The sequence below is a fragment of the Mixophyes fleayi genome, chromosome 1 (genome assembly GCF_038048845.1).
Source record: "Mixophyes fleayi isolate aMixFle1 chromosome 1, aMixFle1.hap1, whole genome shotgun sequence".
NCBI lineage: Eukaryota > Metazoa > Chordata > Amphibia > Anura > Limnodynastidae > Mixophyes > Mixophyes fleayi.
In genome coordinates this window covers 453,606,060-453,622,709 of record NC_134402.1, presented here as the reverse complement: position 1 = coordinate 453,622,709, position 16,650 = coordinate 453,606,060, and the positions used below count along the sequence as shown (strand labels likewise).

General features: G+C 44.1%; 1 protein-coding gene and 1 long non-coding RNA gene across 7 annotated transcripts in view; both read left to right on the top strand.

Moving 5' to 3' along the window:
* RUSC2 (RUN and SH3 domain containing 2) overlaps window positions 1-16,650 on the top strand; it is a 64,672-nt gene that overhangs the window by 18,599 nt on the left and 29,423 nt on the right. For 2 of the 6 annotated variants that reach the window (XM_075186635.1, XM_075186595.1), the window contains exons 2-3: window positions 1,861-1,950; window positions 7,266-9,251. In XM_075186635.1, coding sequence (XP_075042736.1) covers window positions 7,352-9,251 — 1,900 coding nt within the window. In that variant the 5' untranslated portion in view covers window positions 1,861-1,950; window positions 7,266-7,351. Of the gene's footprint in view, window positions 1-864; window positions 940-1,860; window positions 1,951-7,265; window positions 9,252-16,650 lie in introns of those variants that run through there. The other 4 variants (XM_075186618.1, XM_075186612.1, XM_075186603.1 and 1 more) reach the window with 3 other exon arrangements.
* LOC142110070 (uncharacterized) lies at window positions 5,610-5,998 on the top strand. Its single transcript, XR_012680479.1, has 3 exons — window positions 5,610-5,630; window positions 5,692-5,787; window positions 5,942-5,998. It is a non-coding gene; the product is annotated as an uncharacterized LOC142110070 (long non-coding RNA).

Sequence of the window (16,650 nt, the reverse complement as noted above, 5' to 3'; positions counted from 1 at the left end):
GGTCTGTTCTGTACTGGTCACTATCTCAGCTGGGTGTATATATCAGTCCTAGTTCCTGGATGTGAGGTCTGTTCTGTACTGGACACTGTCTCAGCTGGGTGTATATATCAGTCCTAGTTCCTGGATGTGGGGTCTGTTCTGTACTGGTCACTATCTCAGCTGGGTGTATATATCAGTCCTAGTTCCTGGATGTGGGGTCTGTTCTGTACTGGACACTGTCTCAGCTGGGTGTTTATATCAGTCCTAGTTCCTGGATGTGGGGTCTGTTGTGTACTGGTCACTATCTCAGCTGGGTGTATATATCAGTCCTAGTTCCTGGATGTGAAGTCTGTTCTGTACTGGTCACTATCTCAGCTGGGTGTATATATCAGTCCTAGTTCCTGGATGTGAAGTGTGTTCTGTACTGGTCACTATCTCAGCTGGGTGTATATATCAGTCCTAGTTCCTGGATGTGGGGTCTGTTCTGTAGTGGTCACTATCTCAGCTGCATGTATATATCAGTCCTAGTTCCTGGATGTGGGGTCTGTTCTGTACTGGTCACTGTCTCAGCTGCATGTATATATCAGTCCTAGGTCCTGGATGTGGGGCCTGTTCTGTAGTGGTCACTGTCTCAGCTGGGTGTATATATCAGTCCTAGTTCCTGGATGTGGGGTCTGTTGTGTACTGGACACTGTCTCAGCTGGGTGTATATATCAGTCCTAGTTCCTGGATGTGGGGTCTGTTGTGTACTGGACACTGTCTCAGCTGGGTGTATATATCAGTCCTAGTTCCTGGCTGTGGGGTCTGCTGTGTCTTACTCACTCACTCGCTCGGCTGGGCTGGACTTGGCTGTGAATGACTGTTGTTGCTGTCATGATCTATTCCTGGCCGAGTGCTTCAGTCTGTTTCTACTTATCATGAATGTCACACATGAGGTGCTGGGCTCTCGCCCCAACATGGGTGAGTTATTGAGCAAGATTAGGGTAACTAGTTGTTTAAACCAATAACGTGTCTGAGGATGATGCTAAGACTCACATTGTCATTATTCTCAGCTATTAGTGTGTTCACCTCTCTGATGTGGAATGAACTATTGTAACTTCTATCTCGGGGTTATTGTGGCTAGAAAACTATTGATGAGAAACAGACATCGTTCCTTATAGCACACATAGATCACACTCCAGTGAGTGACACTTGTGGTCAGTGACTAAGATCATACTTACAGCTCATTTTATTTCTCAAAATGGATGATTTCTGGTAGAGATTATTAGAGAAATGATTTTTGTAGTAATATCACGGATGGTCATCTAACACTACTGCTGAGCATGTGCAGTGACCCAACGCATTTTGTCCAGCTTCCCGTTCCACTGCTATATTATGTAATATATTATATTATATATATTCATATGTAAAAGCTGTAAAAGTAAGACAGAGCCACATAGATGGTGATACACTTTTTTGAATAGTGTTCCCATAATAATATAAATAAATCAATGTACCAAATATGCATTTTGAATTTATCTGACATTGTGACATAAGGGGGACTAGCAAGTGTCAAGAATATAGAACAGCAAATGTGTGCGGTGTATAGTTTACATTGATCATAATGACAAAAATGTATCATAGTCTGTGTGTGTGTGTGTGTATGTGTGTATGTTTGTATGTGTGTGTGTGTGTATGTGTGGTAGAAAATTTAGATTGCAAGCTCCAAGGGGAAGCGAATGATTACAAATGTTTAGCGCTATTTAAAGAAACGATAATAATAACAATAATTATAATAGGAAGTAAAAATATGGGACAATGATATCATAGAACTATTAAATAATGTTTTATTCCCAAATCAGAGGAGAAAAACATTTTAATAAACACAGTTTATCTCCTTAGTTTCCAGGGTGAGGTTCTCTGCCGGTGAAGATCCGCATAGAGCTGCAGGAGGGCGGCTGTAGGACTGTTACACCTGTTACAGAGCTGAAGGTACAGCAGAACTTTCACACTACTCGCTTTGTTTAGAAGACTTCATCAGGGAGCAACACGTGTAGAAAATGACTTTGATCTCACTCCAGTGAGTGACACTTATATTCGCTGACTAGGATAATACTTGTAACAGTAGCCGCAGAGAACTCTACTGTAATGTCACAGTAGAGATTAATAGAGACATAATTTGCTGAGTCCTTAATAATATATCTTAATGGTACTTGAAAAATAGGCTCCTCTATGCAAAGGCAGTTGTCCGTGGTTCCCCCATACACGTATGCGGAGAAGCCAAAAAAGGTCTGGAGGTCTTATCACGCTTAATCCTTGGAAATATAAACAAAAAACATAAGAGATGATGCACATGTCTGCTGCAGAGTGAGATTAATCAGTTGTTCAGCAGTACCAATAGCTACTCAGCATTATAAGCAGATTCTAACATTTCATTGGACTTTCTGGGCCTGGTTCATCTGCGGAGATAAATCCATTTGTCTGCCATATATATATATATCTATAGGGCAGCACGGTGGCTCAGTGGTTAGCACTTCTGCCTCACCGCACTAGGGTCATGAGTTCAATTCCCGACCATGGCCTTATCTGTGTGGAGTTTGTATGTTCTCCCCGTGTTTGCGTGGGTTTCCTCCGGGTGCTCCGGTTTCCTCCCACACTCCAAAAACATACTGGTAGGTTAATTGGCTGTTATCATATTGACCCTAGTCTCTCCCTCTATCTGTGTGTGTGTTAGAGAATTTAGACTGTAAGTTCCAATGGGGCAGGGACTGATGTGAATGAGTTCTCTGTACAGCGCTGCGGAATTAGTGGCGCTATATAAATTTGATGATGATGATGATATCTTGCTTGAAAAAGCTCTTCGTATGCGCCAGAAACTTACGCCAGTCAACGCAGTTGCATGCAATTAATGTTCCCACCCCTGTTTCCGACTTGAAGGGCTGAACAGTGGTGGAAACTAGCGGGCGAGCATAGGCAATGTACAGTAAATGCAGATGCAGCCAATTCAAGTTCAGGTCATCTCTTAGCTCTGTGTTTTTTAGCCGTATCAATTGCACCAGCTACAGGGCAGGTGTCAGTGCTGATTAGAGAAGGGCGGGCTCGGGTCCCCGAGGACCGAACCCACCCGAACTTTGCCTATCTGAGTACCGAGCCGAGCCGGCCGGCTCGGTACTCTCCCGCCCATTCGGATTCCAAATCGAGTCCGAACGTCATTGTGACGTCGTCGGATCTCAGGGCTCGGTTCTCGCGATACTTGAAAATTATAAATACACGCCTCCACAGCAATCCATCGCCATTTGACAGAGGGAGAGAGCAGGGTTAGGTCACAGGCTGATTAGACCAGGAACAGAGAATACAATTCTGATTACAATTCTGATAACAATTGATAGAGAAGAGAGGAGGATAGATAAGTCTTTTTTTTTCCAATATTTGGCACTACAAGTGCTTTGGGGTGTCAGCAATCTGAAAAATAATTTTTAGCACTCCCAAGTGCTTTTTGGGTGTCCCCCATTCTTTTGCATTAATATTTCTGGCTGTCAAAAGTCCTGTTTGTCAGCAATCTTAAAAATAATTTTTAGCACTCCAAGTGCTTTTGGGGTGTCCCCCATTCTTTTGCATTAATATTTCTGGCTGTCAAAAGAACTATTTTTCAGCAGTCTAAAAAAAATAATATTTAGCACTCCAAGTGCTTTTGGGGTGTCTCCCATTCTTTTGCATTAATATTTCTGGCTGTTCAAGGTCATATTTGTCAGCAGTATCTAAAACAATTTGTAGCAGAATGAGCAACCAGGTTCTGTCACCAATCCTTATGGTAGTGTTCCCAGTACGTCATCTGGGCAAGACGATGTCAAACTACATAGTCTTTTGAAATCAGTCAAAAAAACACACCCCCCAAAAAAATTTACTGTGTTGAAGTGAAAAAGAAGTGTAACTAAGGAAAAGTTAAGTGCCGAAAAAAAAAAAAATTGCCAACATGCCATTCTACACACGCAGTGGCAAAGAGAGAATGAGGCCTTCACCTTTCTCTATTAGTGGCAGATCCAAAAATGTTACCAAGCCTACAAGTGGTGCACAACTACTGTCACGCGTCAAAGCCGAGCTGCAAGATAACAGTAAGGCATTAGAGGATAATGTTTGCTCTGAATCACAAATGACACCAATCCCTGTGGAGAGTCCATCCAACAGTGGGATGTCTAATCGTGAGCATTCTGTTAGTGTACCCATACTGCTGATGTGTGCCTGAACAGCCCGAGTGTAGCCGGTGATACACAAATTAAGGATGCCACTTTGTAATTAGAAGAGGATGAGGGGGAGATTTGTGTTGGCGACGAGGGCGCTAATGATGATGTTGATGATGCAGACAGATACCATACTGCCTTTGTCCATTTCTTTTAATATTCTAATTCTACAGTCTATGCAGGCTGCTTTTTTTCTATTCAACTACAAGTGGAGGTTGGGGGGGTCATAGACAGCCACCAAACTACCTTGGTCCATTTATTTTTTATATTGTTCAGTCTATCCAGGCTCCTTTTTTTCTATTCTACTCCTAGTGGAGAGGGGATCTGATGCAGACAGATACCAAACTACCTTGGTCCATTTATTTTTTATATTGTTCAGTCTATCCAGGCTGCTTTTTTTCTATTCAACTACAAGTGGAGGGCGGAGGGGGTGGGCATAGATAGCCACCAAACTACCTTGGTCCATTTATTTTTATATTGCCCAGTCTATGCAGGCTGCTTCTTTTCTATTCAACCACAAGTGGAGGGCGGGGGGGCTATAGAGACAGAAACCAAACTGCCTTGGTCCATTTCTTTAGATATTTAACTATAAGTGTAGGGTGTAATATACACCCAAAGATGATGGCTGCATTGCCAATATGCATAGATGGAGAGGAAGACAACCTGGTTTGTGTGTAGAATTAATGAAGGCCTACCTACCAGGAATTAAACTGTTTTTTCGATTATTTATTAGATTTACAATTACATTACTTATCCAAGAAACAGGTGGAGCACTAAATTTGGTTATTTTATGCCAAAAAACATTGGAAAAGTATCTTAAGATTCGCTTGGATTTGAATACGTACAAGTTATATGCGTTTATTTAAAACGAACGTTGTGTTCACAATAAAGATAAATCAGGCTCCTATGTGTAGCACACAACTCCACTGAAATTAATGGGACATAAATAGTAATGGGAAAAATACAGCACAATGCTGGTGAAGTCGCTTGTGTTAACCCCTAGGGGGTATGTACACAGTGACCCCTATAGACATCAATGGTCTTTTTCAAGTGCTTTGATTGTACTAAAATAGAACAAGCAGCTCCCCAAAAACCTCACAATGCAACAGAAATGTACATTGAACGCAAATGTGCATGAACATATTCTGTACAACAGAACAGAGTTTATTTTTAAGTGACCCTAAATGTGATTGTGCCATTATCCTGTGACTCCAAGTGTGATTGTGCCATTATTCTGTGACCCCAAGTGAGATTGTGCCATTATTCTGTGACCCCCAGTGTCATTGAGCCATTATTCTGTGACCCCCAGTGTCATTGAGCCATTATCCTGTGAACCCCAGTGTCATTGAGCCATTATTCTATAACCCCAAGTGTGATTGTGCCATTATTCTGTGACCCCCAGTGTCATTGAGCCATTATTCTGTGACCCCCAGTGTCATTGAGCCATTATCCTGTGACCCCCAGTGTCATTGAGCCATTATTCTATAACCCCAAGTGTGATTGTGCCATTATTCTGTGACCCCCAAGTGTGATTGTGCCATTATTCTGTGACCCCCAAGTGTCATTGAGCCATTATTCTGTGACTCCAAGTGTCATTGAGCCATTATTCTGTGACCCCAAGTGTGATTGTGCCATTATTCTGTGACCCCAAGTGTGATTGTGCCATTATTCTGTGACTCCAAGTGTGATTGTGCCATTATTCTGTGACCCCAAGTGTGATTGTGCCGTTATTCTGTGACCCCAAGTGTGATTGTGCCATTATTCTGTGACCCCCAAGTGTCATTGAGCCATTATTCTGTGACCCCAAGTGTGATTGTGCCGTTATTCTGTGACCCAAGTGTGATTGTGCCGTTATTCTGTGACCCCAAGTGTGATTGTGCCGTTATTCTGTGACCCCAAGTGTGATTGTGCCATTGTTCTGGGGTCCCAAAAGCGTCAGTTTCCTATAGAATGTAGTATATGGACAACTATGGGACCCCAAAAACAGATTCTAGGACCTCACTTGTTATGTACCTCTGCTTGTTAATGTCCCTCTGTGACTTAAACTGTCCATACAGAGTCTGGAGTCGTTACCATCAGTTAATTACAACACTAAGATGAGTGGTGGTAAATGTCACTATATATTTTCTACCAATAAACTCAGCCTACACTCAGAGTTGTTATTATCTGTAATGATACATGCTTCCGATAGGTCAGTCTAATTCACTATCGAGGAGAAGTTCTGATGCACGACTAGATCCGGATGTCAGAGAGGAACACTACGGAGGTCATGTTGTGTTGGATACAAATTGCCTGTTCAGCGCATAAGCTGCTTTTTTTTAAAATTCTCAACATGTGCACCAGTTTCAGAACTAATGCTTTGTGCACTTGCTCAGAAGTACAAAACTGTATTATACATCCAAAGCACAATTTGAATCCAACTTAACAATAACCCCCTATGGGGAGATTCAATTCCCCGCGTTGTGCTTAAGAACAATGCGGGCCGCACACAATTACCGAAACATAAAAATGACCCCATCTCCCTAGGGAATCCAGCCCCGTGCTATTCAGCCTGGAGTTGGTTGTCATTATACTAGAGGGACCCCAAGCTGCTGCAGTGCTTCAACAAATTGACTACATCCCAAATTATCGAGGTGCGTAAAATGTCATGAAGGGGTTAAACAAATGACCACAGTCTTGTCCACTCATCCGCCTGGTTCTCTGTCAATGTGAAGTGTGCGCTTTGCCGCAATCGTATAGTTTTCAGGCTGTCTGCAAGCCTTTCGGGTGTACAGAGTGTAAACTGCAAGACGGGAAAGTTTGTGAGCATTTATTTGTGTATTGATGTTATGTCCTATCCTACCAATGAGCTATTTCAGATATTAAATATTACTGGTTTGAAGTATGTGTCTATAATTTTTATTTTTTCATGATCAAAACACTAAATTTACTTTGGAATTTTGAACTTTAAATTCTCACATTAGATAATACCAATAAGAATAGAAGTGAACGGTTAGTGTATCCCATCTTGGTGGTAGGACTTTTTGAGATGTAGATGATTAATTTACCCTCTCCCCTTTTCTCCTTTAGGTATCTTCACGTTTACTATGTACCACCTTTCTCCTACCTTCACTTGGTAATCACACCCAATGCCCTAAAAGGTGACCAGCCTCATTATGGATAGCCCACCTAAGCTAGCTGGAGAAACCCTGATTGTGCATCACATCCCACTGGTGCATTGCCAGGTGCCAGATAGACAGTACTGTCCAACTACCAGTAGACCACACTCGTACAGCAAGAATGACCTTGGGATTACCAGGACCACCTCTCTCCCAGAAAGGGACCTATCACAGGCTGATTCATTGGTGTACAGCAGTTTAATCCAAGCTTCTGAACCAATGGTGAAAGAGAGAGTTGTCAAGAAGGAGGAGGATTGGCAGGGGTCCATCACTAGGAAGCGCCATAACCCATTCCTCCTGAACGGTGAAGATGAAAGTAACACATCGAGTGGCAGTGACAGGGAGAAGTCATTCCATCTGCATAGCACATTAGGTGGACCAAAATCAGGATTTCAGTTTCAGGATTTATCCTTGCCACCATTCCACCTCCATGATAACCCACCAATCGTAAAACCATGGATATTGGCCAACATGTCAGGACTTGTTGATGGACAAGAAGAGAAGACTTCACCTGATGACTTGCAGAAGGGTAGCAATGGCAACCCAGGTCCATCGTCAACAATTATTGAGGACCAGGCTTGGCATCATCATGGTGGTCCTAACTTCTCTCTAGATTGGAATCAGAGTACAGACTTGGGAAACCAGGATTTTCTCCAGAGCAGAGAGTGCACCTGTAATGGTTCTGAGCCGCTGCGACACTGCAGATGCTACAGTGCCTCCAGCCAATCAGAGATGGACCAGCAGGTGAGTTATGTGAGTGACTCCTCCTGCAACAGCTCGGATGGCATTCTGGTTAATTTCAGTACCTTGTATAACAAGATGAATGGACACCCTAGGTCCAATCTGAATTCTGGGAGCCTCTCATGTGACTCTTCATTTTGCAGCCACCCGGACACAGGAGCTTTTTATCTGGACCTGCAGAGCTCACCAACAGAATCCAAGATGTCTTATGACTCACACGTTCAAGAAGCCTCTGGAAAACCATGTGGGTGTCTCCACCACTCCTCGTCACCTGTGCTGGATGCCAACTGTAATTCATACCATCTTAACTGCGACTCAGTGCCATGCAACGGAGAGAACTCAGACCTGACATCCTGTTTTCAGAGCCAGGCCAGGCTTGTGGTGGCCACCCAAAATTACTATAAATTAGTCACATGTGACTTGTCATCTCAGTCTTCTCCCAGCCCTGCAGGTTCCTCTATAACTAGCTGCTCAGATGACCAAACCAAAGGAAGCCCTGTGCAGCCAACAGAGTATTTTCTTTTCCAGCAGCCACAAACCAGTCCGGACAGAAGCGATCCTAAACCTCAAATAGAAAGATCAAAGTCAGACACAATCGAAGGGCAAGTCTATGTTAATGTGTCACCACCAAATTTTAATACAGGTAGACAACGATCCCGAAGTTATGATCGTAGCTTGGACAAGACCCCTTCAAATCGACTAGGGTCATTGGAACGTATGATGAGTTGTCCAGTCAAATTAAGCGAGGGTCAGGCTGCTCATACACAGGGATCATCTCCTAAGAGAGTCACGTCGTTTATGGAATTAGCTAAGAGCAGAAAGAAGACTGGATCCAGCCCTCCATTAAGATCCAGCGGGGACTCTTCTCTGGAGGAGGAGTACCATCATGATGGCAACCGATCTTCTGAACGTGGAGAATTTCGGAGTCACAGCCTTCCACCCATGTCCTTCTTGCATTGTATGAGTCGTACTTGTGAGGGCTGCACAAGTGATAGCGTGGAAACTAAGACCACAAATCTAAATCCAACACCAAGCACCAGCCAAGCCTTTGGAACTACTGATTTTGGTGTTGATCCAACCTTCATGTGCAATGTTCTGGATTCTGGAGCCTCTGGACATAGCTTCCTCCAAAGAGACACCAGAGTAAAAGGAGATGGTGAGTAGTCACATGAGTATGGCTTTCTTTTACTTATCTATTATGTGGATTTTAATAATACAACAGGAACGCAGTGTGCATCTGATGGAGCAGATAAGTCAGCTTATTGATATTTCAGGCTTTCTAGAAATAGAAATATTTTTCACTCCTCATTTGTCTGATAAGTTATCTGCATCATCGGAGGTGAACTTCTTTCTTTGTATTTTTCTGCTTAGTATCTGGATTCCCAAAGTCCAGCAAAGAAACCGTAGAAGACCTAGGTGCCCTGTAAGCTGCATTGTTTGTAATATCTGATGAATTCTATCTATTATTTTATATTATGCTCTGCACTTATATTTTCGTTTAGTTTTGTCTTGTTTATATCTGTTTCGTTTAACAATATTGTCACTCTCTTAAGGAATCAGAATCGGTGTTGTAACCTAAATATTTATTGTCTGATGAAACCAGTGCCTGGACCATCTGCCGGGAACCACTGCTGACAGGACCTGCATAAATAAACAGGCCGTATTATACAAATTTGGTGACTGGCCCAGCCCCTTCCATAAGACAAAGGACAGAGTCACAATTCACACATAAAAATGCTCTCACAAATACCACCCACTGGTGGAGATTCAATTCAGCGTGAGCTGCTCCGAACAGCTCCTTGAAAAACTTTTCTTTATTCTTTGAATAAAACATTTTTTTCTATGGTTAAATATTTTTAAATACACTTTTACTATACTTTTTATCTTTTTAATTTAACTCTTACAGGTTAAAATTAAGAAGATTTTAAAAAGAAAATCATTCTTACCGCTGCTGTTTCATAAATAAGTCAGTTGACGTTTGGAACCAGAATGGACAGGTCAAAGTTTTGGCCAAAAAATAAGATCGTTATGTTAATATTTAAAAATATTTACATAGTAACTCATTTATCTCACTTGTCTATCATCGCTGATGTTGCTATTCACTATATGTTATTATATGTTGGTGTTCGTTATACATTGATTGATTCGTTAAGGATCGTAAGTCCATTTGCGTGCCGTATCTTGCGTATTCTTGTTAGTATGCGAATGGTCAATTCCGATTACCTACGTTTTGAAGGGTGGGAAGGGGAGGACTAATGTAGGCCAATGAATGTAGAGGAAGGGCACCCGAACCATGCTCTGGGCATCTCACAGGTATAAGATTTTCAGCCACATGACTTGAACCAGTTACAGGGCGGGTGCCAGTGCCGAGTGATAGCGATGACGGACGTGCATGCATGGACATGCAACGGACTGTTACAGTTGCAAAAATGCAACTTTAACAGTAGCCAACTCAGGATTTGTAGAGGGGGGGTTTCCACACCACGCCGCCAGTGGGCGTGAGCAATCATGCATGGGGGCGTGGCTATAATTGTAGACAGTGCTTGGCTGCTCTCCAACTCTTCCTATACCCATAATATACATGGGCAATGCTGCGTGCACTACTGTTAGGTGCACGCAGTTCTCCCTTTTCAAGCAGAGCTGTGTGAAGCGGGAGCAGGGTCCAGCCACCTCAATTATACAGTGCCCCAGACATGGAGAGGGGTTTCCAGGCACTAGGAACCCCCCCCCCCCCCTCGGTTTGCCTATGTGTAAAAATGCATTGTATATACAGTATGCATTAAGAATATCCTAATATACAGAACTTACTTATACTCGCATTCAACAGGGAACATATCTTCATACCCTCGTACTTGAATATGGGTCTACGTGCGTTCAAATTGCGTGCATTTTTAAACTAAATTTGCGTTCCGGTTGCGTTCCTTAATGAATCAGGTCCTGATTGTATATTGAAAATGGTTATTGATCGCTCTATGAATGCAGCACCCCCTGAGGCGGGTATCGCTTTAGTGCCCAGTAGAGGTTTGTCTGCCAGGAGGTTGCCCTAATTTAGACGCAATCTGACTAATCCAAAAAGCTGTCAGTAAATGTCTGTTAAAATAAGTCATTAGCCAATTATTAAATAATTATCCGTAAAAATGTGATATCCCACACTCCCGATCCACCTGTAACCCATCTCATACAGTCAGTCCTTTCATTGTGTAACTTAGTTTGATTACAGCTGATTGCTGGCTATAGACTATTACACATTTGCGCCTATATTCCTAATACAGCCCATTATAGAGGTTATTTAATATGTGAACCGTTAGTGTGCCCCTTTCCCTTTAGATTGTAAGCTCTTGTGAGCAGGGCCCTCTTCCTTCCTGTTCTCATTACCTATAACTTTTACTCACCAGTTACACCGCTCTCCTCCTCCTCGGGCTCTCTGGCCATTGACACCACTCCCCCATTGTTCTTGTATCTCTTTCAGTGGCTTTAAACCTGTTAGTTGCGCCCACACTAATGGGCACAGGTTTTATCCTGCGCTGAATATACCCCTTGTACCCGTTACCCATCCAGGATATCAGTAGCTGTGTTGAGAGTTGTAGTGTTATTTGTTTACTGTATTGTACTGTTATACCCTGTACTGTTGTTTGCCCTCTGAACGGCGCTGCGGACCTCATGTGGCGCCCTGTAAATAAAGGTTATTAATAATAATAATAATAATAATAATAATAACAATAATAATTATTAAATGGTGCTGTGTAAAGTGTCAAAAGATGTTACAACTCAGTATACAGCCATGAACTCGTCAGTATTGACCAAGGTGATGGCAACCATTTAAAAGACAGAAATAGGATGTATTAGCAGCGATAGAATAGCAGTGATAGAAGATATTTTCTTTGGCCGCATCTTGCAGTGATAGAAAACCTGCTGTCACTGCTAATTATCTTTGAAAGGTCGCAGGAGCAGCTGTACAATACTCAGCTCCCCGTGGACACAGGCTGGCAGAGACTCACCCCTTTGCTGGCCAGTCAGGGTCCCTTCTGTGCCTCTGTGATCCGGCTTCCAGGTGCAGATTAAAAAAAAAAAAAAAATTGTTAAAAAAATAGAAAAAAGTTAACAATTTTAAAATAATTTTAAATGGAATAAAAGGATTTATTTAATTAAATAAAGCATTTTGTTCCCTCTATCGTTGCTGCAATTGCTGTGATCCTTCTTAAATAAGCTATTGCAGTAGTCGGCCGCCAATAGCAATCTCCGGTGATTCCTGACAGTAGCTATTTCCGGCTTTGGGGTTTAGTAAACACCCATTCTTCACCAGATTCAGGGCTTAAATCAGTGTTGGCTAACCTGTGACACTCCAGGTGTTGTGAAACTACAAGTCCCAGCATACCCTTCCAGCAATAAGCTGCTATATATTGGCAAAGCATGCTGGGACTTGTAGTTTCACAAACACCTGGAGTGTCACAGGTTAGCCAACACTGGCTTAAATAGACTCCATAGATTGAGTGGACCCGCTCTGCACACAGAGGAGGCAGACATATTTTCTGGGGGCCCAATACTCATCGGAACGCAGCCTATCACTTTACTAGGAAGATGTGACATTACCGAGGGATGAGACACATTGTGCCTCGTGCCTCGTTGTTGTCACACTATCTAGGTAAACTAAATATTAGGACAGCCAATAAAATTGCTGCCTCCGTTGTATATAGACGAGATGTTAAGTATGAACACTTTGTATGAGTCAGGTCTACTAGTTAGCTCAGTATTACAGTGACATGGAAAGATACATTGTTACCCTAATGTTTGTGCCAGACTGGTAGTGCAGATGGGTAAACAATGCAGATATGAATAAATGTATAATATAGAACCTTTCTGGCTGTGTCTGTAGACAGATATATAGTATATACAGTAAATATCCTCCTCCATTGTCAAACTGTGCATTTGTTACGTAGCAGATTACTGGAATGTCAGACAGTGTGACTGGAGCCTCTCCATATAAATAGACAGCCCGCTGTGTTATATCCATCCGTCGTCAGCTGCTTGTGTCATTAGAGAGCAGGGACCACACCCCAGACAGGCTCGTCCACTGCATACTGATCCCAGCTCAGCTTCCCCAGTGACAGAGCGTTGTAGCAGTGACACATTGTAACACGTGCACACAGCAAGGGCCTGATTTAGGGGAAGATTTACTAAAGCTTATAAAAAGGAACAGTGGAGATGTGGCCCAGAGCAACCAATCAGATTTTAGCTATCTTTATCTATCCCATGTAAGCATGTGTCATGCATCTGTCGTGCTGTCTATTTGCAGTACTTGCACCCGTGTATTGAGCTGAGCCCACAGGTGAAAAGGCTGATGAGGGGCGATCACGACACAGTTCAGTACAGTATCTTTAAAACTGTAGGAACTGTCACATTCTCATCACAGCTGATCTGAGCGATGGAAAACGTTTCTCGAGTCTCTATGTAACAATACATTTTCTCCGGTCAGCTGAGTGATGCTCAGCCCCTGGCAGCCATGATGCTGAACTCAGCATTGCGCCAAGTCAGTGTGGGAGTATAAGCGCACGCATGAATAGGCTTCTGTTTCCACTTTCAGAAAAAAAAAAATCTTCATACGTTTAAACCCAGCGATAGTTTCCACCAGACCAGATCTTTGCTAAATAGGGAGAAGCCCTAATTTCGGTGAAATCTGACGTTTTTGTCAGAGAACAATCTTTTCCTCCTTTTTTAACTAGGTCCCTTAAGATCAAATAAAGCTTTAAAATGTTAGTAAAAGGTCCCCACTTATGTGAGAGGTATTACACCCAGACGTCTTCCCCTAGACGTGAATCCGGCCCTTAGTCTCAGGTATTACACAGCGCTGTCTCCTGTCCTTTATATCTGCACATTGATACAATAGGTGACTTCGGTCCTGATGCTTTTATTGTGTTCATTTGTTTTTTGTTTAATGACAAAAGATTGAGACGTTGGTTACCGAGCAACATCGGACCCATGAGACCAGTGTAAGTTACTCTGTATATCCTCAGGCCCGGATTAACCCTAGGGCTAACTGGGCTACAGCCCAGGGGCCTCGGGCATCCAGGGGGCCCTTGAAAGTGCTCAGCAGCATTATTGATCGGTCGGGGATGCCCCCGGCGCGATCAATGCTGCTGATCACCTTCACTGCGGTCCTTCCTTGGCGTGCTGTAGTCTCCTTACTGAGGAGATCTCGTGAGTCTCACTGTCACGAGATCTCCTAGGTAAAGAGCGTACAGCGCGCTGGGGAAGGACTGCAATGCCAGGAGGAGGAGGTAAGTGCCTTGGTGGCGGCTCGGCTCACCGGGGAGGGGCGGCTCAGATCACGGGGGGCCCTCACGGGGGAATGGAGGCCCCCTTAGCCCAGGGGCCTCCATTCCCTTAATCCGGCCCTGTATATCCTCCATGTCCCAGATGCCAGAATGACTTGTAATATCTTTCTAACCAGCCATGTCCATCATCACCACCTCTTCCACAGGTAACCTGTCACCAATCCCAAACAGGAGTACCCCTGTACATAGTGATCTCATACCCCCCCCCCCACCTGTACATAGTGATCTCACACTCCCCCCATACATAGTGATCTCACACTCCCCCCGTACATAGTGATCTCACACTACCCCCGTACATAGTGATCTCACACCACCCCCGTACATAGTGATCTCAGACCCCCCCAACTGTACATAGTGATCTCACACCACCCCCGTACATAGTGATCTCACACTCCCCCATACATAGTGATCTCACACCACCCCCGTACATAGTGATCTCAGACCCCCCCCCACCTGTACATAGTGATCTCACACTCCCCCCATACATAGTGATCTCAGACCCCCCCCACCTGTACATAGTGATCTCACACTACCCCCGTACATAGTGATCTCAGACTACCCCCGTACATAGTGATCTCACACTACCCCCCCACCTGTACATAGTGATCTCAGATCCCCCCCACCTGTACATAGTGATCTCACACTACCCCCCCCACCTGTACATAGTGATCTCAGACCCCCCCACCTGTACATAGTGATCTCAGACCCCCCCCCCACCTGTACATAGTGATCTCACACTACCCCCGTACATAGTGATCTCAGACCCCCCCCCACCTGTACATAGTGATCTCACACCACCCCCGTACATAGTGATCTCAGACCCCCCCCACCTGTACATAGTGATCTCACACTACCCCCGTACATAGTGATCTCACACTACCCCCGTACATAGTGATCTCAGACCCCCCCACCTGTACATAGTGATCTCACACCACCCCCCACCTGTACATAGTCATCTCCCGTACATAGTGATCTCACACCACCCCCGTACATAGTGATCTCCCATATATAGTGATCTCACACTCCTCCCGTACATAGTGATCTCACACCACCCCCGTACATAGTGATCTCAGACCCCCCCCACTTGTACATAGTGATCTCCCATATATAGTGATCTCACACTCCTCCCGTACATAGTGATCTCACACTCCCCCCGTATATAGTGATCTCACACTCCCCCCATACATAGTGATCTCAGACTCCCCCCCATAGTGATCTCAGACTCCCCCCATACATAGTGATCTCAGACCCCCCCCCACTTGTACATAGTGATCTCCCATATATAGTGATCTCACACTCCTCCCGTACATAGTGATCTCACACTCCCCCCATACATAGTGATCTCAGACTCCCCCCCATAGTGATCTCAGACTCCCCCCATACATAGTGATCTCACACTCCCCCCATACATAGTGATCTCACACCCCCCGTACATAGTGATCTCAGACTCCCCCCGTACATAGTGATCTCAGACTCCCCCCGTACATAGTGATCTCAGACTCCCCCATACATAGTGATCTCAGACTCCCCCATACATAGTGATCTCAGACTCCCCCCATACATAGTGATCTCACACTCCCCCCATACATAGTGATCTCAGACCCCCCCGTACATAGTGATCTCACACTCCCCCCATACATAGTGATCTCACACTCCCCCATACATAGTGATCTCAGACTCTCCCCGTACATACATAGTGATCTCAGACTCCCCCCGTACATAGTGATCTCAGACTCCCCACATACTTAGTGATCTCAGACTCCCCCATACATAGTGATCTCATACTCCCCCATACATAGTGATCTCACACTCCCCCCATACATAGTGATCTCACACTACCCCCATACATAGTGATCTCAGACTCCCCCCGTACATAGTGATCTCAGACTCCCCACATACTTAGTGATCTCAGACTCCCCCATACATAGTGATCTCACACTCCCCCATACATAGTGATCTCACACTCCCCCCATACATAGTGATCTCAGACTCCCCACATACATAGTGATCTCAGACTCTCCCTGTACATACATAGTGATCTCAGACTCCCCCATACATAGTGATCTCAGACTCCCCCATACATAGTGATCTCAGACTCCCCCCATACATAGTGATCTCAGACTCCCCACATACTTAGTGATCCCAGACTCCCCACATACTTAGTGATCTCAGACTCCCCCATACATAGTGATCTCACACTCCCCCATACATAGTGATCTCAGA